The sequence below is a fragment of the Mus caroli genome, unplaced genomic scaffold (genome assembly GCF_978045245.1).
Source record: "Mus caroli unplaced genomic scaffold, Mus_caroli_1 scaffold_15, whole genome shotgun sequence".
NCBI lineage: Eukaryota > Metazoa > Chordata > Mammalia > Rodentia > Muridae > Mus > Mus caroli.
The window spans coordinates 11,240,416-11,268,018 of record NW_028227270.1 but is presented as its reverse complement, the minus strand read 5'-3'; the positions used below and the strand labels follow the sequence as shown (position 1 = coordinate 11,268,018).

The following is a 27,603-nucleotide window of genomic DNA, read 5'->3' as shown; positions in this document are numbered from 1 at the left end:
TGTTATCAGTAAGCGTGGAGCCAATTCCTTCCATGTTTTCTGTTGTTGATGGTGCAGTTAACATCACAGCCCCATGTGCTGACAGTGTATGTAGTCAACCTCCTCCCTTACCCAAGCAGAGTCTAAATGCGCTCTGTAAGTGTCCAAAGCACACATGGACTCTTAAACTAGGAATAGCATTAGAAATAGGCAATAGCAAATTCCCTTTAGAGCCGTTTAAACCTTATAATTTCTATTTAAAGGTCTCCATTGTACTGTCTGCTGGTATCTAAAATAAATACCACATTTATCCAAGCATAGAGACAAATGCTTTTGACCTCAACATTTAGATGAGCAGATGGTTTGTGAATTCAGAGCTAGTCTATCTTCATAGCAAAAGCAAATCTCCAAAAGCCCCAGATAATTTTTTTTTAATTGTTAAGCAGTTACAAAGTGAATGGCTCAGTGCTGAGTATTATTAAGATTATAAAGATTTTAGTTATTTTAGTTATCCTAAGCTAGTGATTTTTAGACTTCTACTGGGAACAAGAGAATCACATAGATGAAAATCATACACACACACACACTTAAATCTACTTATGAACAAAAGAGAGAAAGAAGGGGAGGGGGAGAAAATGGGAGAGGAAAGGTGAAAGAGAGAAAAGTTGGGGTCTTGGTGCATAAAATAAATTAACCCATGTCATGCCATTTTCTTCATGATACTTTTCTATTGTAGTATTCAGAAATTCATATACCTTTTCAGAGTTATTAAATATTTTGATGAATAGTAGAAAGTTTTGTAGCAAGAACAGAATGAGAAGCTTATAGAGAAACCTGGAATAGTGTGTACTTTTGAAGATTCCTCACTATGCTCATGTTATCTATAGGTCTCTAGAAACTAGAATTACCAAGTAAAGCACAGAATATCCAGTTAAATATGGAGCACAGATGAATATTTTCTTATATGATAACTTCCCAAAGAAAGCAAAAGAAAATGCTATGTACTTATTCAGTATTTGTCTGAAATTCCATTGAATCCTAGTTTGTGTTTTGACTTTGTAGTGTTGGCAACATTATTAAAATATATGTAAGAATGACCATCCAGAGACTGCCCCAACTGGAGATCCATCCCATAAACAATCACCAAACCCAGACACTATTGTGGATGCCAACAAGTGCTTGCTGACAGGAGCCTGATACAGCTGTCTCCTGAGAGGCTTTACCAGTGCCCGACAAATACAAAAGTGGATGCTCACAGTCATCCATTGGATGGAGCACAGGGTCCCCAATGGTGGAGCTAGAGAAAGGACCCAAGAAGCTGATGGGGTTTGCAGTTCCATAGAAGGAACAACAATATGAACTAACCAGTATCCCCAGAGTTCCCTGGGACTAAACCACCAACAAAAGAAAACACATGGGACTCATGTGTGGGACTCATGACTCTAGCTGCATATGTAGCAGAGGATGGCCTAGTCTGTCATCAATGGGAAGAGAGGCCTTTGGTCCTGTGAAGGGTTCTATGCCCCAGTATAGGCGAATGCCAGGGCCAGGAAGCAGGAGTGGGTGGGTTGGTGATCAGGGGGAGGGAAGAATGGATAGGGGGTTTTTGGAGGGGAAACTAGGAAAGGGGATAACATTTGAAATGTAAATAAAGAAAATATCCAATAAAAAATAAAGAAAAAGTATTTGTAAGATATCAGACCATGTGCTATTGCTCTCTGAGAGCTGCCCTTAGAACATATTGGCCAAAACTTTACTGAGAGGTTAATGCAGCTCCATCATTGATCCTGATCAATGAGAGTCCTTTCTACTCTCGGTGGGTTTAATTCCTGGGAGGGAGTAGAGTACTGCAGGTTCCTATCAGAGTAATTACTAATGTCAAAAAAGTCACCATCTTCAGGCTCCTTTCCCCTCTTCCCACTGCTGATGTGAGTCTCCTGGAGGGCAATTTAACAGTCAAGTGCAGCTAACCAGTCAAACATCTCTCCCATCGGCGCGCATAAATCAACAAGATTAACATCAACAGTAACTGCGAGGTCATAAATATCGTGATATTTGCAGCTCTGCAGTTTTGAAATCCTTTGCAAATTTGTTAGCGCCTTTGACTCCTGAAGCATCTTGGTGGAGACTCTCCTATTTCAGTACCACACAAGGGGATTCTTGATCTCAGCTCAAGTGTGAGTTACCTCTGCAGTTGCCAATGGGGCTCTGCCTGGTAGATATAGGACATGCACTTTCTGGATGAGTTAATTATTATGCAGGATGGTGCTGGAGCGCATGGATGTGTAGTGGCTGCTAATGAGAAGTCATAAATCAAGCTCCTTAATGCTCAGCTCAAGCTGCCACACACAATTCTCTTGAAATATCTAAATGTAGCTGTGTGTGTGTGTGCATGCATATATTTGCAATGACCATTTCTGCCAACTGCTCCCCAAACTTCTGTTAAAATATTCAGAAGAGAGCCAGTCTTTTCCCTTCAGGGGGGGACTTTGTTTTTCTAAAAGTCCCACATGTAGGCAGAGCTCTTAGGGATGTGAGGAAGGAGTGGACTGTCTGACAATGTCACAAGGTCCAGCTTCTGCCAGGTTTTCCAGGGACACCGAGGAGTTACAGGGGGATGGCCATTTGCGTAAAATGAAGATGCACGGTTTGTTTGATTTTTCTCCTGACCTCAGTTAGGAGAAAAAAAAGTTAAATGTCTAAACCCTTTAGGCATTGGAGATTACTTTAAGGATTTTAAAGTGTCATGGTCCTATCTACTTTATCAATTCAATCACAAATGTATATACTCGGAGAACTGTTTTAACTTACTTAGTCCCTGGAAAGTAGTGAAGCTATCAGCTAAGACATGATGTTTAGAAAACGTGGGTGAGGATGGACACAGACATTTTTATATTCATTCAGTCACTCATCAGGAATCGAACTCAAACCGAGTACCTACTACATAGTCTTCGAGAGATGCTTGAGTATGGAGATAAATCTTATTCCTATCCAGCCAGCTCTGCAGACGAATTGATTCGAGGGAACAATGATCACACCCGAAAGAATCAAATAAGTGGAGAAGACGTATAGGGAACAACGTCAAGAGAACAATAAGAAGCCACTGATCCTGATGATAGGAAAGGCAGGTATTTAAGGAATATCTGCCTGGTGAATAGCCTTAGACTTCAATCACATTACAGAGGGAGGAGACACAGAAGAAGTGAGCATCAGCTGGTGGGGAAGAGAGCAGAGGTGAGGAGGCTGCATTCTGATGTGAAACCCGTATTACTCAAACAACTGTCGTCACTTTGGATGACAGCTGTTGGCCTGTTTGGCCATCCTCTTAGAGGCACTTGGGGTCATTATAGGGTATCTACTTCCTAAATAGCTGGTGGGAAGGTGTGAGTTCTGAAAGAGGATGGCACGAAAGCCTTGGCATAAGAGGGGGCAGAAGGGAAGACGAGGGAGCTGACAGACTGAAAAAGGAACTGGTATCTGATACGGGACATGGCTTCTTCCCCTGAGAGACTCTGAGGTTCCAGAGATCAGGATAGCATCTATTTTCATATCACTTGTGGCAGCTAAGAGATGGCTCAGAGATTAAAAGAAGATGACTCAAATCCTCTGTGACTTGAGCAAAACCTTGTTGGTACATTCAGGGGACAACAGCCTTCATGTTCATGTATCAAAATACTTGGAATGCCGCCAAATGTGGCTGCCTCTCTCCCCATCCAAAGTGCAGGAACTCAGTCCTTGCCTCTTCTACATAATTATCAGAGACAGCAGCAAGCTAAGTAGCAGGCAATGTGTTCACCTCTCATTTCAAAATGAGCTACTCGGTACGAATGAGGCGAGTGGGAGTCTCATCCCAGGTTCGAGTCTGGAGATGCATAAATCACATGACTATGCTTGTTTACTGGTATGCGTTCCAGGCCTGCAGAAACATTTTCTCAGTCACTTACTTTTCTGCCTTCATTTCCATTAAAAAGACAGCCAGTGGAGTTTGGCAACCTCTGCAGAGGTGATACTGTGCAAAATCTTTACTAGAACAACTTAATTCTAACCATGAATCCTTTCCGTGGAGGTTACTTGATTCTGCCCCTGAACAAAGTCATACTATTTTCTCACATTGGGTATAGAATGCTGGGATCTCAGCAGATGCCCTGCATTTGATGATGAACCTATACCTATTGTACATGAATTCTCCTGCCCCACATAGGCTGGTTTAAAGATTTGATCTTTGTCCAAACTCTATCCCAAGTGTCTTTGTGAGTCACAGACTGCCTAGAAAACACAGACAAATAGTTAATAGTAAGAGTCCCTCCTTACTGGAATGCATTGGCTGGAGAGATAGAGAAACAAAGTGTTAAACAAAATCTAGCTGTACCAGAGGTTAAGGCTCCACATAGGTCTGGACTGTTAATCGTGATACACTTGACCATAACTTGCCTTGAGAGAAGTTCTCATTTTTCAATGTGACACCCCCCCCCCCACACACACATTATAATCACATGGAGAGATATTTGTAAGTGTCACTGGGCTGGAGTTGCGTATGCAGAGCTGGTGACTGACGAGACAAAAGATAGCCATGGCTTTGGAAGCTCTCCAGGTGCTCCTTTATAGGTCTCTGATGAACCAGTACCTGCCTGATGGAGATCAAAGGCTAAAAAGCCATGCGTTGCTCCATTAGCGTTCTCTCTCTATTCCCTGCAGTCATCTTGTAGGTCAGGAACTCTGTTCCCATTTTTTTTTTTTTTTTTTTTTTTTTTTTTGGTTTTTCGAGACAGGGTTTCTCTGTGTAACCCTGGCTGTCCTGGCACTCACTTTGTAGACCAGGCTGGCCTCGAACTTAGAAATCCGCCTGCCTCTGCCTCCCGAGTGCTGGGATTAAAGGCGTGCGCCACCACGCCCGGCTTTCTGTTCCCATTTTTAATTGCATCAAATAAGGTTGGGAAAGACTAGATACTGTCAGATCCCCCAAAGGACACAGCATTTGCGTTGTTGTTGTTTTTTCTTTAACTTGCAGGCAAGGGAACTTGGTGAAACCTTGATGCCTTCACAGCTCTCTTGGATGGATCCCATGCTCACACCCAGTTCGTTCACCTTTTCCTTCTTTAAAAGGAGCTTTATCAAATAGCTCTGTCCTCGACAGGACTTCACTCTTTCTCTTCTTCTTATTACCCTTCCTCTCTGTCATTGTTGGTTTTAAAATTGGAAGTTAAAAAAGAAAAGAAAAGAAAAGAACTTCTCCACAGCCTAGGGAAAATTTTTCCTAAGATAAGCTGCCTTATCTAGCCACATAAATTAAGTCATATTTGGTACGTTTCAAGTGCGTATTATAAGGTGATAGATATGGAATTCTGCTCTATCAGTTCTGAAAGGACTCGTGTCTTGAATATAAAACAGGGATGCGAGGATTTGCATAAATTACCATATTAATGCACACATTTAAAATTCACAATTTATCAAAAATGGAATGATAAGAAAATGGATTCAACTGTAGCAAGCCTTCAAGCTGCTCTCGTATTTGATAGGCAGCTATGAAGTGTTGGATAAGAGTTTGTGGGGGCACAACTAGCTTTTATTACATTCAACTGCTGAAATGAGAAATATGTCAAAAAAAAGTGTCATGTTTAACCAATTCTTGCGGAATTCGAGGTTAGAAGGAGAAGGAATGGGTTTGGTCAGAGATGGGGTTATGGATGCAAGAGAGGGTCAAAATATTTATTGTGCAATTTGTAAAGAAAAAGGGCCTATCGTGACATTTAGATCTAAGCATTTTGATGAGGGTGCATTAAAATGACCCTGTCACATTGGCTTTAGCGCTCTGCTTCAGTTCAGCAGCAATGAAACCAGTGATCTGGGACAGCAATAGGGGTGAGTGTGAAGGAAAGTCAGGGGCAGGACATATGAGAGTCAATGTAGAGAGGCCAGCAGGTTTTGCTTGCTGCAGCTGCCAGGCTTATGGCAGCCTTACACAGCTCCTCAGTGAGTTGTTCGGGGCAGTTTCCTACAACGTGGTATTTCACAAGGGAATGGAAAGCAACCATTCCCAGTTTTCATTCATTCCTTAAAAATATTTAAGAATTAAAAAATATTTTAAATATTTATAAATTTTTAAATATTTAATAATCAATTTTTAATTGTTATAATTTTCCTCATGAATTGACAGAATATATCTATCATATATCAATTAAATAAGTAGACATTGAATCACAAAGAATTTTGCTGACAGTTGCTGACAACTCCCATCCTAGTGAGATGACCCAGCATGGGAGCTGGCCATGCCAGGAAAGCCAAATATATAAATAGTTGGAATTGTTTAGTCACATGAAATATACTTGGGAACAGGTAAGGTGGGTTTGTAATGGAGTTCGACCATGTGGCCCTTGATTCACTCACTGCACAAACATTATGAAACTTAAAATCACCGGACACCCAGGCTTCAGTGAAGCGCCCCGGTTGTCAGCCCTGTGTGCACTTTCACACACACTATGTCTCAATGTGTCCACCCCTGAGAACCTCAGGAGCTTGGTGTTTGAAACTTTCTGGATCTCTGTGTGCACATCGCTCTTGGGCTGCTTCTGATTTGTAGCTGTTCAAAATGACAAACCACTAATAAGCCTAGCACTTTCCCAGGTTCCTGGAGCCATGCTAGGGAATTATTAAAGCCAAGTCATGCAAACTCCAAATGTCTCCGCTAGATAGTCTGAAGCGAGGGCAGCTCGACTGTGGCTGATGTCTGAAGTGAGGCCAAACTGTGGAAAACTGAGCATGGATCCTTATTTTGGCTAACTCTGAGTAGATAGAGATTTTTAATTGCTAAGGGTATTAGGTCAAAAATATGTCTGAAAATCACCACAGGAAGCATTCAGACCTTCTACTACCCCAGGAGAGGGGAGACTACCTTAACAGTGATTGTGATGTTTATAGATGAGAAGTAGGTTATGGGCCTCACTAGACTGCACTTGAGATGGCAGAGACAAGACATGGTTGCACTGCTTATCACCTCTTTTACTTGCCACCTGATTCTTGAAATTTGATGATCATGGGAAAATATTCACTATTGGCTCTGTCTGAAAGGAATGGGATCATGTATCACATGCCATTTGATTTGTGGTTGATCAAGCAATCAATCCACCTACAACTAATGCCCTAGCATTCTAATTTTTTTCTTTTGGATAGTTTTAATTTATTTTTGCCTTTCTGCAGAGAGATGATAAAGAAGGGGCTAGCTTATATAATTGTTAATTAGGAGAGCTATCTTAATTAACTGTACAGCAAAGAAAAGACAGAATCTACCCCAACAATAAAGGATCAAGTGGGTTCCAGAATTCCCCATTTACAGAAAAGTGTCCTACAGTTTGCAAATAGAATTACAGATTTGAAGTTAGGCAGATAGGAGAACCTGGCTTGAAGAAGGTTAGGGGTGTTTGTATTGATTGCTTATTGTCATGGCTGCTCCTATACTGAGGGTTGGGCTGAGAAAAATGAGGATTGGTGGAAGATTTCAGGCAATACAAAATATATTCCCTGAGGCTAGGAAGTAATTTTGTGTGTGTGTGTGTGTGTGTGTAAATATGTCCATGATGGACCTAAAGGTTCTGAAAAGGTTCAAGTAAGTCATAGATGAACCGTGAACCATTCTTGGTCGCATCTCAAATACTGCCTCCTAGGCATGTTGATTCTCTACAACCTCAGAGGTTGGGTTTAAATGACAACCAATAGCAAGAATATCCACAAGGCAAGCTGAAGACCCATAGCTGGAAACAGGCTTCATTACAACTTCCTCCCTGTAATTTTATTACAGTAGTTATTGTGTTTTAAGTTATTGTGAAATGTAGGCAGTACATTTTAAAGAAGACATACTGTAATAAATTGAGGCTGAGGGAAATCAGCTAGAAAACACTGATATTTATAAAAATATGACATAAGCCTGTACATTAGCATCTTTTAGGAAGCATTTTTTAAATTGTAAGTGAAGCAGAATGACTAGCTATCATATTTATGTAATACTTTGCATTCAAGAGTTCGTCTTTAGGTTTAATCTTTAAATTTCATTATATTGCCTAATTAAAATATGGCTGTGTCTATTATTAGACCCACACCAAAATTTAGCTTGTAGTCACCATCTTAGCATCAATATTTAGAGGATATTAACACTTGCAAAGTACAGTTGACATTAGTTAAATATGAAAACACAGAGTCATACAAGATAGGTGTTTTTCTTGATCCCAATTTCTTCTTTTGTATTCAGTGAGCATATTAACTGCTAATTTGTACAAGCTATTTGCACTTCCCTGTGTTTAATAATACACAAATATGACTCTCTGTGACCAGAATATAAACCCATTTTCATTTCGTTGATCTAAGTAGTATTAGGTAAATGAAATTCTTAATTAAGACATCTCTGCTATGAGGTTTCACTCTCTTCTTTCTTCTTAGAGCTAACCTTTATATCAGTGTCCAACTCATTGGAGGTTAGAAGTATGACTAGTAGACAGAATGAAAAAAATGGATCTGTGGAGATGGGGCAGTTGGTAAAGTGTTTTTGCAGCTTTTGATTACACAAAGGGATGTTTGGGATTTGCTAGCCAGCCAGCCTAGCTTACTTGGTAAACTCCAGGTCAATGAAATACTCTTTCTCAAAGAAAGGAAGAGGGGTCTGAATAAATGTCACGTCTCCACAATGTGCATGTGCTACACACACACACACACACACACACACACACACACACACACACACACTGGATCCTAGAGATAGAAAATTTGCTGACAAAACAGAAATAGCTAAAGATTTTTTTTTAACTTGCAGCTGTGAGGGCTGAACAGATATTTCCCATGGCTGAGGTGACATTTCTGGTTACCTTTAGGTATTGTACTTTTAATGTATACTAACTTGTTTACAAATATACCCCCACTTTAAACAAAATAATAATCTCAGTAATAAAATCTATAAGATAAGGCAGTCCAACTCAAATATTCCATGCATATTTTGGAAGGAGCAGGAGTCTCAGTGTATGGGGTGAAGGTAAGGCAAAATATACATTATCTCCTAATGTGGTTCGACCTGAGGGCATTGGTTTGCTTTCTTCATAGTACACGGATATTATTTCCATTGTTTGTCATCAACTGTGCATAGAAAGCACATCATGCCTGTTTCTGTGTCTGGGCTGCCCTATGGAGACTTAATGTGGTGAGAATACAGACATACTTTCCACTTTCTGTCAGTCATATGTCCATTCACTTAACCAGTATTTCTCTAACATTGTGTGTATTCTAGGAACTACATAAATGCAGAGAACACACTGCTGGATAAGAGAGACAAAGAGTCCTGTCCCAAGAATCTTCCGTGCACTATGAGGATACAGTTAAGAAACACGGCAGGCAAGTCAATTGAAAATGGTATAGAGGGTTAGAAAAATGAGAAACAGAGAGACAGGGTCTCTGTTCTGCAGAAAATCACAGTGTGAAATTGTGTGAAGAGACTGAGAGAAAGACTTTCCTCAGAAGGAAATGGGACAGTGAATATAAAGGAGTCATCAGGGTTCATGCTGCTATTTGGGACAGAGACTTCCAGGTTTGTGGTGTAGGGGATGTACATGCTCTGAGACACAGACATGTTTTTTTTTCTATTCCAGAAAGAGAAAGAAAAAAAAGCTGGTATGAATAGACAAGTTTCCAAACAGGGGAAGTAGCTGGTGGAATAGTTGGATGGACAGTGGGGACTTGTGGCTGTAATAAAGACTTTGGCTTTAATGAAGGGGAGAGGAGATGGTATGAAGATTGGATTGGAGGAATGGCTTTACTCCATTTACATTTTGGCAGTCTCACTGCAGTTGCTCTTCCCAGAGCATTCTGGAGAATGGACAGTAGAAGCAAGGAGTCCAGGAAGATGGTTTCAGGAAGCCAGGTAGGAACCGATGAGGGTAAAGTCAGGGGCAGCAGTGCATTAGGAGTCACAGTGTTTCCTTACTGAACCCCTTAAAATGATGAACAAGTTACACCCCAATACTGAAAATATAATTTAATTTAGAAGTAGTCTTTATGAGTGATTAAATTAACATGATACTATTAAGGTGGGCCCCATTGCAACAAGACTACGACCTTATAAAAAGCATATTGGTAGGAGGGATAGAGGGAGGGATGGAGGGAGAAAGAGAGAGGGAGAAACAGAGAAACAGAGAAACAGAAACAGTGATTTAGTTTTGCTCATGGCTTCAGGCTGCTCAGTACATGGCTACTTGGGAAGAATGTATTGGAGTCAGGATCTTGTGGCAGAGGAGAGTGGTTCACTTCTAACCAGGAAGCATAAAATGAGACAGGAAGCAGCAAAGAAGAAGATATTTCCAGTCAGAGTCCCCAGTGATCCAGGGCTTGCCACAAGGTCTCACTTCTACAGCCTCTCCAAACAGAATCACCATTTGATGACCAAGAGTTCTCATAAACAAACAGGAGATATTCTACAACACATCTTATTTTCTTTTTAACCCACTCAGTTTGTGGTATCCTGGTACAGGTCCCTAGCCATCTACTACGAATGGTGAAAAGTATGAAGATTTATGAAAATCCTACTGGTTGTCATTACTCATGGCTTTGAGATGGTGGCCAGCATGTTCTAAGTCATCCATTGCACACATGTTTAGCTGACAGTGAGCAAGGCCACACTGCCTTCTCGTTTGAGCTCTTATAGTATAAAGGCGAACATATTCTGCTTCGTATTTGTTGCCAGGATTTATACTTTATTAGTGTGACTTTGACTGTGTTTGCATGTGTGACTGTCTCAAGTAGTCTTCAAGGATATTGCTGAAATATTGCCCGGGATTTCTGAGCACAAGGATGTGATGGGTCTTGCCGTTAATCACAGAGAGCACAGAGACAATACATATGCTACACGAGGTCTTCCAGGCATGAGTTACAGAGGGCATATCCACTGGTTAGGATTGCAATGTCAGAAGAGCAACAATATATATTAAATAAAATGTCTTTTGGTAGAAAACTATATGATCCATAGTTAGTAATCACTCGGAAAAAATGCTACAATCGTGGAATTCTTAATTCCACCATGCTAGTACTGTTACGAAACAGCTCAGTGATAATTAGCTAATTCAACACTTATGGCAAGTCTTCATGGGATAACTGTGAGTAAAGGGAAAAGATGGCATTTCAAACTTCAGTGTAAGATATAAAAACATGCATCCTTTTGAAGGGCCGAATGTAAGACCCGAGAAGATGAGAAATTAAGATGAAACTCGCAAGTTTTAGCAGGTGTTAATTAACATGCAGATGACAACGTAGGAAATGATTGCTTGGATTTTGTTGGTGTTTGATCTGGAAAGGGCCATGGATTGATTAGGCAGCCATTTATCTTCTGAGTACAACTTGAGATTAAGTAGGGTAGCATGCATAAGGAAAATGTTCTACAGATAAGTCAGGTCAAGGATAAAAAAAGGTAGCCACAGTGGCCATCAGTATCCATGGAGGAAGAAGGCAGCTTGAGGTCTAGTGTGGGCTGTGGTAAAAGTTGCAGGTAGTCCTGCCACTGCCCCTTCTGGACTGTGGCAAAAATGGTTTAAAAGTTGTGAAGAACATTCAAGAGGAATGAGTTGTTCTGGAAAACAAAAATCCTAGCAGCTGTTCACCGGATCTTAGTTGTTATTTTAATTGAAAATGTTTTTATACTAACACAAGGTCTCCTTAAGATTGGTTGCTAAGTATAGTTGGATGGCAAAGGAAAAGAGAAAACCACAGAGGAAGAGAACATTTGAAGGTGACATTCTGTTCTAACTCTAGCACATCTGCAGCGGTACCCGAATGTCACAGAAAGAATTATTTAAAACTGGTGGGATGCTGGTGTTAGACTTTTATCCCCAGCCTGGTGCTGAAAAATCCGTCTGCTCTCCAGATTTCTTGCCTTAAAAAGAACCCTTTATATTTATACTTCTTCACTGTGCCATAAAAACAAAGAATGTAAATAAATAAGACGAGGGTGGGTGTTGCAAGCAAAGACATTTTCTCAGAGGCAATACAGCAGCCTGTGGTCCCTGTCACATTTTGAATGGAAAAATGTGAAGTCACAGATGAGACAGATTTCTATATCAAGTTAAAATGCACAGTGATATGTGTAGGTTCTGAGAGCTACTGTGGTAGAATTCCGTAAGAGTCTGGGAACTTATGAATAGTCTATGTTTTGGAGGTCAAGACCCAACTGAGACTCAGAGGATGCTCTGAGCACAAGACATCTGAAAAACTCTCCCAAGGGTGAGGGGGACTTTCAATGGGGGCCTTAATTTCTGTAACTATTTAATCTACTGGGTCCTCTTAATTTAACACATCTCTTGTTAGTTTATTTCTTAATAATACCTTCAATGAAAGAATAAAAGTGGAATACGTTCTCTAAAGACTGGTATCCCTGTTTCTAATTCCGCAGTGCCACTGTATGCTTTTGTCTCTACAACTTAATGAACAGCAGGTATAAGCAAGGGGATTCAGGTTGTATTTTGAATGCATTTGACACATTTTTACCAAAAAGTCTTTTCTTGCTGTGTGACTGAACAATCCTCTCCTACTTCTGTTTAATTCCACCTCCCCTACACCAGCGAAACATTAGCACATGGGCTCTTCTTCCTGGTGTCTACCTTACAATCTAAACACACATTCTCTCTCAATTCTTAAGAATTATTCTGTTGACCCATTATATTAACGATGTTGCAAACATCCTTCGTGCTTAGTTTATTGTGTCAATTTGAAACTTTGTAAATGATAGGTAATTTTATATTTGAGATCAGAGTGAGTTTTGTTCTGTGTTAATGCTACAGAATGGAGAACCTGCCAAATTAAAGAGATGCCCTACATTTCCAAGACTCATTACAACTGTAAAGCTAACACTTACCTGTCCATACTATCAGTTCCCTCCAGCTCTTAAAAGAGCACTATTTTACTTCCTAACATTGTGACTGCGACTTTATAATTTTGGATACAATTTTGTGGATGATTTAATGCAACTGAACGGTTCACTGCAGAATAATTAAGATGGCGAACTTTTACTATTCAGATTTTGTCACAATTTACATGTTAGAAAAATACACGAAAACATATACATTGTACTATATTTGATACTGGGAGAAAATTAGTGGACTCAACATGTGATTGATGAGCAAAATGTACTCAGATAACAATAGTCTTGAAGGTTATTTATGTGTTCTGGGAAAGTACAAATGTAGTATGGTTATAGAAATGAGGGTGATAGTACACTAACTACCACAAGCAGAGATGGAATAGGAAGAGGCTAGGGATGTATTGTAAAGCTGTGAAGAAGTGCCTCGTGGGCTTGGCTGAGAAGATGCATAAACACTCAGAATGCTTTGAGTGAAGATATTCTGGGCAGAAGAGCAGACATAGTAAAAGGATCAAACTTTGATGAACCTTTTAAAGATCTCTTTTGGGAAGGATAAAATACATGGAGAAGCATGTTAGGAGAGGATGCCAAGAAGGGTAGACAATGGATTTCATTCAAAATCAATGGTCTCAGTGAGAAATGGACTCCAGAGTCACTTGTGGACATTTGAAAATAAAAAGCTATAGTCATATTTCTCATGGGTGATTTGGTTTAGTGGGTCTATGTCTGGACTTGTCAAACCTTCATTGTGATTTATTTGTGCTTCCACAATCATTGCCACATGGCATATGAAGTTACTGAAAGTACAATTTTAAAATAAGATGAACAGTGACAAGATAGAAAGTCCTCGAAGGATGATTTGAACTAAGTCAATGAGAGTAGAGAGAAGGGTGGGGAATGTATTTGAGAGGTATTCGGAAAGTCAGAATAGTGGGCCTTGTGGTACAATAAGCAAATGACTAAGATGTTAGACCCGACTCATTTAACCGGGTGCCAGCAGATCCACTAAGATAGAAAATGTTGGCATATGTATGTCTGGCCTTCAGCTATCCGGATAGACACTCAGGGACTGCTGGCTCAATGAATTCTAATTACAATCCCCAACAAACTAATAGTTACATAACTGTGGGTGAAAGACAAAGAAGTGAAGAGCAGTGGTTTTCCAGACGGACATGCTTACTCTTCAGCTTTGGAGAAATCTAGATGCCCAGAGGCAGATGGAACCGAGAGCTAAAGGAAAAATATATGCAAAAACAAAAAAGTCATAAAAGAAAAATGATAAGAGCTTAGAATGTTTGGGCTAGGTTTCAGAACCAGTGGTCCCAGCTTTCCTCTAGAAGGCAGAGAAATGATGTTACAGACTTACAGCAGGAACATGATGCAGCATGTCTGAGAGGCAAGCTGGCAAAGGTCCAACTCAGGACGTGATGGTGAACTTTGACTTTAGGACAGGGGTCTTCTGGGAACTTCAAGGTCATATGGGCAACCAAGGGGTAAGATGGATTGAGGAAGAAAAAAATTTAAATTGAGAAAATCAGAAGACTTCAGATAGGGTTGGAACAAAATACAACAATTAGGAACTAAACAAAGGTGGACACAGAAGGAAGGGAAACTCAGGAGACATGTCAAAGGATATGTGTGTTAAATAAGTGAATACGCCTGCACTGGTCATGATTCAGATGGAGAAAGACAGAGCTGGATTCATGGCCAACCCTGAATGATGCAGTCTATTGCAATAAGCAAGAATTATGTCAGGAAGTCAAGCAGTCTCGGGTGCTGATAAAAACCTTCTAGGTACTGGGAGGGGATCCAGGTGGGATAGATATTTTGAGTATCTGGTAATGCAACAGCCATTTGCAAAACAAGGTCAGCATTTTAAATTCAGGAGCCATGTGATCTAAATTATAAATGAATCTATGGGAGTGAATAAGTCGACCAAGGACAGGACACAGGAAAATGTCACTGGTACCTAGGAGGAGTAAGAAGAGAGATCTGAGAGAGAAGAAGAATTTGGAAAATGTGCCATTTGGAAGACAGGGAATAGATTCTCAGAAGGACAGAAGGAGGAATGGAGTTGTCTAGAGAATCTGAGGTGGAGGCAGGCTCAGGAGAGGCAGATGCGTCTGCTTACACCTGAGTAGCATAAGCCTCAGTGTGACGTTCAGCTGACTGGACCACAGAGGGATGCTCAGGCCAGTAGAGGCTGATCATTTCTGTATCACCTTGATAGTATGGCCAGAAATGTTGAGTGTATGGCTCCTGGTGCTGCTACCGGCATTTCTTTTTAATGAGCTCAATGTATCTGTGTATGCTCTCTCGGGTGGAATAAATCTCACTGAAACAACCGTGTAAGCGGAGCTATGAATAAATAGCACCAGAACGCTAATGTATGAAAACTTAAGTCTGAAGCCTTTCTGCACCCTTGCGCTGCTCCCCACATTTCTAGTAGACTAGTCAATATTGAAATCACTGTTTTGCAGGACAATATATGAATCACAGCCATGACTGGCAATGAGGCAAAATGTCATGTAACTGTGAACTGAATGGTCCTCTGGGGACATAAATATCAATGCTGCTTTTATCAGGAACTAAATCCACATACAGTTGTGTTTGTCTCTTGACTTTCTATCCTGTTCCATTTTACTGGTATTTAGTTGGGCCTACCTTGAATTTGTAGGCTAACTTGAAATTTGTCATTTTTATAATAGTCAATTCACTATAAAGAGGTTTTGTAAGTCTTATTCTATATCTCTCAAGTGAAGGATAACTACTTTTCATACAGGTTCTAAAGTTGGCTTTTAACGATTTAGAACACTTTCTTTTTTGAGTTACTGTTGTCATAGGTATTACCTCATACCTAGGACGGGTGTATGTGTATGTACATGTGCATGTGTGCATGTGTATATATGTGAGTGGATGTGTGCATATATATGCGTGTTTGTGTACACACGAATGTGCATATGTGTATGTGTATATGTGTATGTATATGTGTATATACATGTGTGTATATGTGTATATACATGTGTGTATATGTGTATATACATGTGTGTATATGTGTATATACATGTGTGTATATGTGTATATACATGTGTGTATATGTGTATATACATGTGTGTATATGTGTATTGTACATGTGCATGTGTGTGTGCGCAGATGTATGTGACAGAGGTAGATGTCTTCCCAGAAGAACAGTAAGCATTTTCAAGAAACAACCTAGAGCAAATTCAAGTTTCCAAACTCAGATCCTGATATGCTTATAGAAGCAGTAGATAATACTATCATAGAAAATAAACATAAATCTTGTTTGTTCTTGCAGTATAGTGCCAGTCTGATCCTTCTTACAGGAGAAGCTATGGCTGTTTACTATTTAAATGTGATAACTACCCAGGCATCCCTGGTCACTACCAGTAGGAGGTTCATTCTGGAACTTTTTACAATCCCCCACCCCCACCTCTTTTCGGCCCTGTGCTGGAATTCATGACCATGCTCTAGATTCTTACTATTCTGGGAAACTAGGTAAAGGGACTCACAGCAGAAAGCCCCATACTGCAAATCACCCTCATTATGGAGACAAGTATTTTTGCAGGGTTTCATATAGCTGTGAGTCACACAGGTTCTGCCTGTAACCCTGCTTTTACACCAAGTCCTTTCCAGTGTTCTAGTTTGAATAACCTACTTAACAGAACTGCCAGAGAAGGAACAAACAAAGGTTTCTTCCAAATGTCCAGAGAGCAGTGGTTTAGGCTCTGTCGGCCACATGGTGCCTGCTGTACCTGCTTACCTCTGTATTTGTGGATGTGAAAGCAGCATCACAGATAATAATAATAATAAAAGAACCCTAGCTGTGATCCAATAAAGCTTATTTAATGAATATGTAAGCCAAGCTTGGTTCACCAGTCTTAATTTCCAGATCCCTACATTAGATCAATAAACTTCCAAATCATTATTTACATTTTCAAAAAAGTCGATAGCAGCACACTCAACTTTATTAAAGGAAGACTCAAGAGATGCAGAGCACTGACACGAACAAGTCATCAGTGTGACTCCCTGCCAACCTCCTGGCAATGGCTCTGAGCATAACCAACTTTTCCTTGGCTCAGGGCACAAGTGGGATTGTAGCTCATGATAAACATATATCGCACATTGTTCCATGGCCACTGCTATGGGAAGAATAGGTTGTCGAAAGGAAAGCCATCACCATTTATCATGGCAGTATTTGCCCTAACTTACCAATCTTGTACAGCGTTGAAGGATTCTTCATTTGTGATGTCATACATTAAAATGAAGCCCATGGCCCCTCGATAGTAGGCTGTGGTGATGGTCCTGTATCTTTCCTGGCCTGCTGTGTCCTACAAAACAAAACAGTGATACCATCTCATAAATGAGGCAGAACACTTCAAGGAAGACATTGATAATCTCCAGAGCAGTCACAACGGTATCCAAAAGGTGTGTGTGATGTACAGGGTACAGATGTCTTTCCTTCCTAGCTCTATTTCTTCTTCTTTCCTACTGATGCTCATGTGTCATCTCTGCAGTACTCTGAAAAATTCCTTCCTTCCTTCCTCCCTCCCTCCCTCCCTCCCTCCCTCCCTCCCTCCCTCCCTCCCTCCCTCCCTTTCTCCCTTCCTTCCTTCCTCCTCCCTCCCTCCCTCCCTCCCTCCCTCCCTCCCTGTCTTCTTTCTCCCTCCCTCCCTCCCTCCCTCCCTGTCTTCTTTCTCCCTCCCTCCCTCCCTCCCTCCCTCCCTCCCTCCCTTCCTCCCTCCCTCTCTCCCTCCCTGTCTTCCTTTCTCCCTTACTTCCTTCCTCCCTCCCTCCCTCCCTGTCTTCTTTCTCCCTCCCTCCCTCCCTCCCTCCCTCCCTCCCTCCCTCCCTCCCTCCCTCCCTGTCTTCCTTTCTCCCTTCCTTCCTTCCTTCCTTCCTTCCTTCCTTCCTTCCTTCCTTCCTTCCTCCCTCCCTTCCTTCTTTCTTTTAGGAATAAATACTAAGTAGCATAAAGTTGAAGAAAAGATTATATAACCTGAAATTGGTAGCTTTTGACATACTTTAAAGCTAGAAGGATACCTCGGCTCCATTGCTATGCCTTTATTGTCTGTCCATGAATACTAGCTGTTGTAGGGACAAAAGGAGCATGTTATGTTTTTAAGGGGTTACAGTTCAATGCCAGCTTAATCAGCTGTGAGATGACAATAGAGTGTCTTCTTTAGTGCGTGAGTTGGGGGAGCTAATGTGTGCTTGAGTTCCTGCTCCTCTATAATGTGGTTGGGATCGTGGACAAGTATCTACCCTTTGTAAATTGAACACTTCCAAAGCTAAGCCAGGTGTTGGGGTTCCAGAGATTCTCATACAGTACAGGATAAAAACAAGAGCTAAAAGTTCCTGAGATGTCAGAGCTAACTTAAGATTGTAGATAAGAGACAAAAACAACCGTAGGTAGTCATGTCTGCAAAAGTCATGGCGTGTGGAAGTGAAATCAGAACTCCAAGACCCACAAATCATTTAAAGAACTCTGATAACGATTATAAATGCAAAGAACTGGTTCTGAGGCTCACCCTATGCCCCCTCGTCCATTCTTTTAGAATTAGAAGCACACACACTTTGGCTTTTGTCTTTACCACTCTCTTTGGAGACCACGTTCTATGTTCTTCTGCCACTAAAGGTTTAGGGAAGAGAGATCCAAGGAGGCTGGGCTCAGAGAGTGAGCATCAGGGCAGCTAGAACTCACTTAGCCAGAGTGTGACAACACAAAGCCAACAAGAACACATGCTTCTCTGGAGAAGGAGAAGACTGGCCCGATGAAAGATCTTATTAGAGAAAATAAGGGTCCAGAGATGGGATGAAACAAATGCGAATGTTCAAATGTACAGCAATTAAGGAAACATTGTAATGAAACTTTCGGGACATGCTTCCAGTGGCCGAAGATAACAGAAAAGCAAAGCATAATGGGAAATATGTGTGTACTGTGCCAGAGAAAAGAAAGATTAACATTTTTAATAGGAAAAGTAGTATTAAAATCATTAGGGAAATGTATATTCAAACTGTAAGTGACTAATTAGTGAGAAGTCACATTCTAACCATAATGATAGGAATAAAACCTCCCCAATTACTTTCTAGTATAAAAGGGTTTTTTGGCAATTATGCAAATATTTTATTGTGTTTTGCTTAATGATTTGTAAATATTATGAAAATGTAGATGCTGGGGATATTAACTATATATAATTGGAACAAATATAGAAACTGATTGAACAGAAAAAAGCTAATATTGAGTCTTTTTGTGTGTTCTCAGAAAATAATGAACTTAATTTAGTTAACAATATTTGTAGCTATGAAACAAAGAAGAGAACACATATACAATTCCAGAGACAAAGTCCCAGCGAGCAGGCTTTAAACAGCAAGGGATAATGAAGGATATGGCAGAATGATGTGTCCCCCAGGGGAGCAGAACCTCGTTACTAGTCAGATTATTTAAAACCTTTTCTACCTTCTTCCTGATTCCATATTGTCCGGAACATATTGTGTGTGGATGCAGCTTACCTCTACCCACACCCACTGTCAAGTACCTTTAGACAGTTTTCTTTTCTTTTTTGGCATAGATTGAATGCCACTGCTATAGGCTGAGAATGTCAGGCCTGCTCTCTTCTCTGCACAACACACAGGTCTTATTTGCCATAGAGGAAAACTTCGAAATACTGGAGATGCAGAGAAAGGTGATCCAGACCCCTGACAACCACTTTCCCAACACAGGCAGCTGATAGATATGTTGAAAACCCGTGGGTTTAACTCTCTGCCTTTTCTCGTAATCTTGTCTCCTTTTCACAGGATGTTAATTTTATTGTGATGGTAAAGCCATTTATTGTAGTGCCCTAAAATGCATCAATTTCACATTGTGGTATTTTTTTTTTAATCAGAGAGAGAGAGAGAGAGAGAGAGAGAGAGAGAGAGAGAGAGAGAGAGAGAGAGAGAGAGAGAGAGCAAAACTCATGATTCCATTATACTGCAATTGAAATGGCACAGGAAGGTGTTCAAAGCACGGGGTTGAGTCACCATTACATATCAAAATTGGAGAAAGGGACAGACAGAGAAACAGCTTTCAAGAGAAGAAAAAAAGGAAAGAACAAAAGAAGAAAGAAGCGTTCAGAGAGAACTTAAGTCACAGCAAGGGGTCAGATCTCCAACATCATTATGACAGAATCCAGAAAAACAATCCAATTGAAAATATTTATCACTAAAGCATTCAGAGAGAACAATAACTTGTTCCAAAGTAAGCAAGCGTAGTAAGAAGCACAAATAGGGACACTGCAAACTTTTACCCATTAAAAGAACTTTATTAGGCAGAACACCACTGCTCCAGAAGTTAAAAAGATCGAAATTGTGAAAACATTTGCAAAGATCCAGGCATCATAGTGATTTAAAATTGTGCTGGATACATTTTACTAAGAAATTTGATTTAATGACTGTTATGGATGGACTACCTTGAAGATTTCTTTCCAGGCTCTGTGAATGTGACAAACTTTATGTGAGAAAATGATCTTTGCAAATGCAGTTAAACATATGTGATGTCATACAAGATTAGGTAGCTTTTACTCCCGTGACTAACATCTTCATAAAATGAGAAGACACCTGGATCACCTTTCTCTGCACTCTCTAGAGACCACAGGACAGGCAGGGAAGATCATCTCTCCTGGACTGCAGAGAGCAAGGCCCAACCCATTTGTGACTGGTCAATAGGCTTCACTGGGAAATGAATGCAGCCACTGATTCCGATCTCCCATCTTTGTGAGCAGTGTGAAGACAATATAAATTTCACAGTTATCTATACAACCTTTAAGTTACTGAAGAAAAGCATTAAAGACAATTAAGGTAGCCTTACACAGAAGTCTAAACATAGTCTCCCAGTGACATCAGCAAAGATATGATGCTAAAATACAGTACCGAGTTCTACTTAGGTAAAGTTAGTCATTTAAAGAGATGATTTGATATATACTACTCTTAAAAAACTGGACTATTTACCTACCTACCTACCTACCTACCTACCTATTCTAGTAATTATGTCCTATTAGAAAATGGAATAATGTTATTTGAAGTGACAAAAATTATATGTTCCTTCATGTTAGCAGTTTATTCCTAAATAATTGAGATACTATTTAAAAATAAACAGTTGACGTCATAGCTGTGGACACTGAGGGACACAGCTCCCTCAAATAGCAAAATAATGATTACACATCTCACTTTATGATATGCGACTGTCCCAAATTGTAGTTATTTTTTCATTCCTGCAAATAGACATGAAGCAGCATTCGATTAAGTCTTATGAAAATAGCAAACAATAATAGGAGTCTTAAATATTTTATGCTTTCTTGCTGCACACTTATTTGGGGAGTGAAATATGAACTCTTCCTTTACCACAGTTAGTCATCCGTTAAAAGAAAATTTACAAACCACTTCCCCTTGCTGACCTTGTGCAAGCAATCAGTGTGACTCCATTTACACACACTTTATTACATGCACATCTGTAAGAGGAACCGCATTTTGGAAGGGAACAGTAATAAACTAGCCTCTAAACACGTATTTAATCAATCTAAGTGTTCTCTTAACCTACTATGAGGGATCTTATTGATCAGATTTACCTTGCTATAATGTTTAGCTATGAAATACCCAAACCTTCATTTTACAATGGCATCTACTTCAAAGTAAAGCCTAATAAATTCAGCCTGGGGAAGAAGGATAAAACTTGACCTATTATTTCATGGTAGTGTTGCCATGGCAATTCATCTTTCCTGGCAGAGAGGAACAGCCATATATAGCTCTTTTACAGGGGGGGGTCTTTGACTTTGCTGTCAATAATACCCTGTCATAGCCCCCTATTCCATGTTTCTGCTTATGGAACATGGAGATTTTTTTTCTAGTAAACATAACTTAAATACTCATACAAACTCACTCTATGATTTTAATAAAATTCACAGCCCAAACAATATAAAGGCATTTTTTTCCCTCATTCCATCTAAGGATTTTGTTTTCCATCTTGGTTTTCTGTGATCATTAACCACAAAGGCAGGGAGCCTCCAGTTTAACTTTCTTCTTAATTAATCTTTTTGACATACTTCTTCCCTGTGGGATTTTGATTATGTTCGATTTTTTTTTTTGAAATCCTGAAGCATAAATACATAAATGCAGGCAATTTTGAGCTTTCACTCAAGGTAGCATATTCTCTTTTTTCATAGAACACAGCACAAATGGCTAGCACCAGATCAAATGCTCGACACTTACAGAGTAATGGGCTTTTCTGTGATGCCTTTACCTTAACTTGGCCGCTAAGATGCAAAGCAACTCCTCATACAGGATGGAGACTTTCATTCACAAAAGCCAAGAGTCTGGTTGATAGATGGTACCTACTCAAGCAATGGGGCTGTTGATCTGCATTGAATAGGAATAATTGTTACCTGGAGGATAGCCGATTTGAGGAGTGGGAGGCAGAAGAAAGAAATCCTCGTAGGTTACCATTATGGATATGTTCTGAAAGTTTCCCCTGAATCAATAAACATCACAGCAAGGAGCTGTGCTGAGACACATTGCAATTAGCCTACCTTCAGAAAGCTTGTTCCATGGAGAAATGTTGAGAAATAGAAGGTGTTATAATGGAGAAAAAGGAGGCTCCTTGGCACTGTTCAGGGAGTGACCTGTGTGGCTCCCGGAAGGTATTACACTGAAAACCAGCATTGTGTAGTAGGGCAATGTAGGTGCCCCAAAGAAGCTAGGAGAGAGATGAAACTCCACATTTGCTTAGGCTGGTGGGCTATTCTCATCTGCCAACACTCCTTCAGACCTTCACAGGGAAAGGAGGAACAGAAAGTATGACTGGCTTCACAAAGCCTTCTTATTTTACCAGCTGTCTTGTTTGTTTTGTGACTAGACGATCAGAACATGAATATGAATGCCAAACTGGGTATAAAACGGGTGATTTCAATAGATTCAACAATCCTGAGTTTTTGTTTTTAGATGGACATCGTTTTTCACTCTAATAGAAGTTTGAGGCTCTCAGCAACATTGAGCAAAAGGTATAGAGACTCAGTATACCTCCTTTCCCACACATGCCCAGCATCCACTACAATGAAGAGCCCCCTTAGCCTGCATCAGTACATCATTAAAGTCAATGCACCTATACTGGCACATCATATCACGCAGTCCACATGACCTGAGAGTCACCTGTGATGCTATAGAGCCTACAGAACATACGTGTAATAGTGCATGTCTACATGTATCATTACCTTAAATGTGTTTTCCACTCTGCCTGATCTCATTTTAAATGTAAAAAAAGACAGAAACTCACTTTGTGCCATGTGACACACAATGAGAATGGACCAGGGAGTGAGCACATTGACAGATATTTCTCAATTATTATTTCCCAATCATGTTTCCCCCTACATTTTAGTCTAAAGGAACTCAGTGTTGGAATAGTGCAGGGATTTTGCCTGGCAGTTGAACATTCACAGGGTTCTGAGAAAGGACAATATAAACCCAAACCCACTTTTTAGAGCAGACTTCATAATCTAGAAAAGAAGAAAAAAACATTCAATCATGACCTGAAATCAGCTACATGATCTCAGGTAGTTAAATCCTTATGAGGCTTCACTTTCTGGCTGAATTCACGATACTGTTTACCTTCTCGGGGTTGTTGGGATGATTGAAAAGCATCTATTAACATAAAGGCTTCTCCTGTGTATCAAGTGCTCAATAAATGGAAATACCCCAGGCCCAGCAGCAACCACAGCTGGAAAGAGCAAGGTTTGGTAGTCAGAACAACTGGAGTCCTCCCATACTTTTGGGATACACATGCAAGGTGGTTTTATAAATGTCCTTTTAACCCCTTGAAACAAACTTCTTGGTGTCAAAAAAAAGAATAACAACACCTTATTCTGAGTAGAATCATGAGCATCAAATAAGAACAATTCTCTGTAAAGTACAAGGTAATAAAGTATAGTTATTAGCAATCACATTAATAAGAGCAAAAAGCGAAGCCAGTTGGCCAGAGCTCAACAGGAAATATGAAACTGGATACATCAAAAGAACATTACTCCTTACTCATACATCCCCTAGAGGAGGAGAGAAAAGAAAGGGATTTTTCCTTCAGGAACATCCAGCATCTACATGCCCTCTCTTCCCTTCCCATCTGCCCTGCGATGAAGAGAGAACAGTGTTCAAAGATGAAGTGCACAGTTCAACTCCTACCATGATGATTGTCTGGTAGTGTTCATTGATTTCTCTAAAGATTTCTGCTCAATTTTATTTCAGCGATGACTATGATCTTTAATGAAACGAAGAACCTGATAGGTTAAATGAGTTCAAGATTCAAGTAGAATTTCCATATGTCAAACTACTTTGGCTGACAAGAAAAACTTAAAAATAAGCTTATGTTGGATGGAGGCAGTCTCTAAAATGTAAAAAGAGACAATGGGGAATGAGCAAGACGAAATCAAATGCTGGAGAAATAGAAGCCGCTACAGTGTCTCATGATGTAAGGCCCATAGGAAGATGGAGCACACAGCAGGCAGTTGGCTGTGAGGCAGATGTGAGCAACATGAGGTTAACAGGATCATCTGGGAGTTACACTAAAAAGCCAGGCAAAAGAGCAATCTGAGAACCAGCTGGGGAGAAATTCTTGGCAGGGCTCAGAAATAATATTACTGCTGTCTTAGTTAATGTTTCCATGGCTGTGATAGAACACCATGACCCCCCCCCCCCCCAAACAACTTAGAAAGGAAAGGGTTTATTTCAGCTTCCAACTCTGAGGTAATAGTTTCTTGCTGACAGAAGTCAGGGCAGGAACTCAAGGCAGGAATGGAAGCAGAGTCTACAAAGAATGCTGCTTACTGGCTTGCTCCCTTTGATTTGCTCAGCCTGCTATCTTATCCCTTCCAGGACTACCAGGTCACTTGGGGCACCATCCCCTGTGCCCAATCATGAATTATTAAAAATGCACTACAGACTTGCTTATAGGCAGACCTTATAGGTCCATTTTCTCAATTGAGAGTCTCTCTTCGCAAATATTCCATATTGGGTCAAGCTGACAGAACACTAGCCAGTGTAAGTACTAACAATGATATAGGTCTGGAAAAATGACTCAATGGGTAATGTGAGAACTTGGTTTAGATTCTTAGCATCTACTTGAAAGTCCCACAGTCTTAGTGTCCTGCCTGTGATCCCAACACTCTGGAAGCAAAGACATGGGAAACATGGATCAAGTTAGCCACCCTGATTTGCAAAGTTGATGAGCTCTGTGTGCAAGTGAGAGACCTGCCTTGGTACATAAGTGCTGAGCATTTGATGATGGCACCAATCACACGTGTACACCCATGCACATATGTGCATGTTCAAATATGAATATATACATACGTATGCAAAAACATGATGTATAATTATCTTTAATGAGTGGCTTCAACACCTTATTTCTTTTAAAAGAACCTTTCAACTTATATTATTCAAAAATTATATTGAGGTTTTATGATAGCCAAATTAAAAGATATAAACACCAAAGGCAATCTTAAATCCTTCGGGACTCTCGTCTAAGTTGTTGAGTCATAATAACATATGAAAGAGCAGCATGCAGATGGAGCTTGTCTCAGGCAGCCTGGGACATGCTCCCATGGGACTGTTCTATGGAAAACATCTAGAGTTAGCCTAGGTTGCTGCTTAAACTCACACTGAAGACCAGAATGGCCTTGAACTCAGAGATTCACCTGTCTCTGCCTCCCTATTCTTAAGATTAAATGCATGCACCAGACCACCTTGGCACTTCAAATTAAGAAGAAAGGTTATCTAAGATATATAAAATTATTATTTATGGGGAATAAAAGGCATATGTATAAGCAAACGTTTAAGTATTTTAAAAGGCTTTCATAGAGAAAAGTTACCTCATAAAATTACAGCATTGCAAATAGAATAAATCAGCATAAACCATTTCCGGAAACATCTAGCAGCCCAGAAAAGCATTTTCTCACATTTCAGTTTTACTGTCAACATGATTGGTGGATTTGGAAGCCAGGAAGGGTGTTAGTTTTCTATCACTCCAATCACCATTTTCATGCAAAGTATCTTTTTAGAGCTTGGGTGGCAGACAATGTGTTTTTCTTACTCTTCTAACAGGCCCTGCTGCCTGCATAGCTTACCTAAAGAATCAGAGCAGAGTAGCTGACACCTCTGCAGGAAACACCCAGGTATCTCCAGCTGGGTACCACTCTGGCTGGTTATCCCAGCAGAAGGACCCCTCTGTGCTAGTAAGGCTAGACTGGGACCCCTGTGTTCTTCCCTCTGCGCCAAGCCACAGGTTACAAGCTCAACCTGCTGAGGTGTCTCACAGTTTGAGAGGCAGGCAGATGGGCAATAGTATAAAAGCTGGATTTGGTTAAATTCATCATCCTTCAAAGAAAGATGAAGGATGGATCTTGGCACCCAAAGATGTTGCAAGCTGCTGAAAAGTGTGACCAGGGGAAAAAATTAGCAATCAATCACTACATTTTGTTGTCCTCCTACTTCTGCTTTGCAGGGAAAGAGGAGGAGACTGACCCTTCTCAGCAGTTTATTTATAAATTGCATTTGACAGCATGGTGGGGCAGTCTCAGAAGTTCTTCCTGAATAGGCTTGGTCATGGAATCTGGGAGTCTGCATTTTCTCCAAATAACCTTGGCCACTCTGGGTCTGACAATTTTACCAGTGCCGGGTAATGAAAGGGGCTACAGGACTGAACGATTTGTGTTAATAGTTCATCTCCAGGGTCTGAGCTGGTGACTTTGAGCAAATCAACTAACTTCTCTACATTTTTGTCTCTTCAACTATCAAATGAAGCTTTTGAAATAGAAAGTTATGGGTTGGAGAAATGGCTCAGAAGAGCACTGGCTGCTCCTCCAGAGGTCCTGAGTTCAATTCCCAGCAACCACATGGTGGCTCACAACCATCTGTAATGGGATCTGATGTCTTCTTTTGGCTCAGGTGTACATATCAATAGAGCAGAGCATTCATACATAAAATAAATAAATAAATAAATAAATAAATAAATAAATAAATAAATCTTTTTTAAAAAAGAAATTGAAAGTTGTGACAACCAAACATGTTGTCACAAGTAACTCGACTCGTTAGCCCAGGCCCTCACGATTAATGATATACGGAAGCAGCCTCCCAGATGTTTAATTTTCAGTATCTTTTTTTCTCATAAGTGGTTTGAATTTTTGAAATTCGTAGACACTTCATAGAATAATAAAAATATTAATGTGGACTCTTATTTGGGAATTAGTTTTGCAAGACATGGCTATCAGTCATTAGCAATCACTCCTTGAAAGATGACAAATAAGCAAATAAAGATGTTTTATAAATGGCTATACTTTCCTAAATAGCACTCCTTTTCTCAAATAAAATGAAAAGGGTGCTATGGTTGTCCTATTTGCTGAAAGTTAATATGTTCTCTAAGCTCTTTCCTGCAGAAGACCCACTTGTGGAAAGATATACAAACAAATAAAGGAAAGGTTGCAATGGGAAAAGACAGAGAAGGATGACAGGGAAGGTCTCTGGGACCTTCTCCAGGATAGCCTTTATAAAGAGATGGAAACCTCCCCCTCAACCCCCCCACCCCCGCAGTGGTGACTGATTACAGAGATCATTGACTGAAAATCTGAACCTTTAAAAAGTATAGCATTTAGTGAGCCAATAACTTGTTTAAAAGGAAAGTTAAATAAAAGGCGTCAGTTTGGATTGGATGC

The 27,603-nt window shown here is 40.2% G+C and overlaps 1 protein-coding gene across 2 annotated transcripts in view; it reads right to left on the bottom strand.

The window, feature by feature from the left end:
* The window catches only part of Rab3c (RAB3C, member RAS oncogene family), a 213,065-nt gene that overhangs the window by 91,781 nt on the left and 93,681 nt on the right, over window positions 1-27,603 (bottom strand). For both annotated transcript variants that reach the window (XM_085830824.1, XM_021180645.3), the window contains exon 3: window positions 17,090-17,208. In XM_085830824.1, coding sequence (XP_085686950.1) covers window positions 17,090-17,208 — 119 coding nt within the window. The remainder of the gene's footprint in view (window positions 1-17,089; window positions 17,209-27,603) is intronic.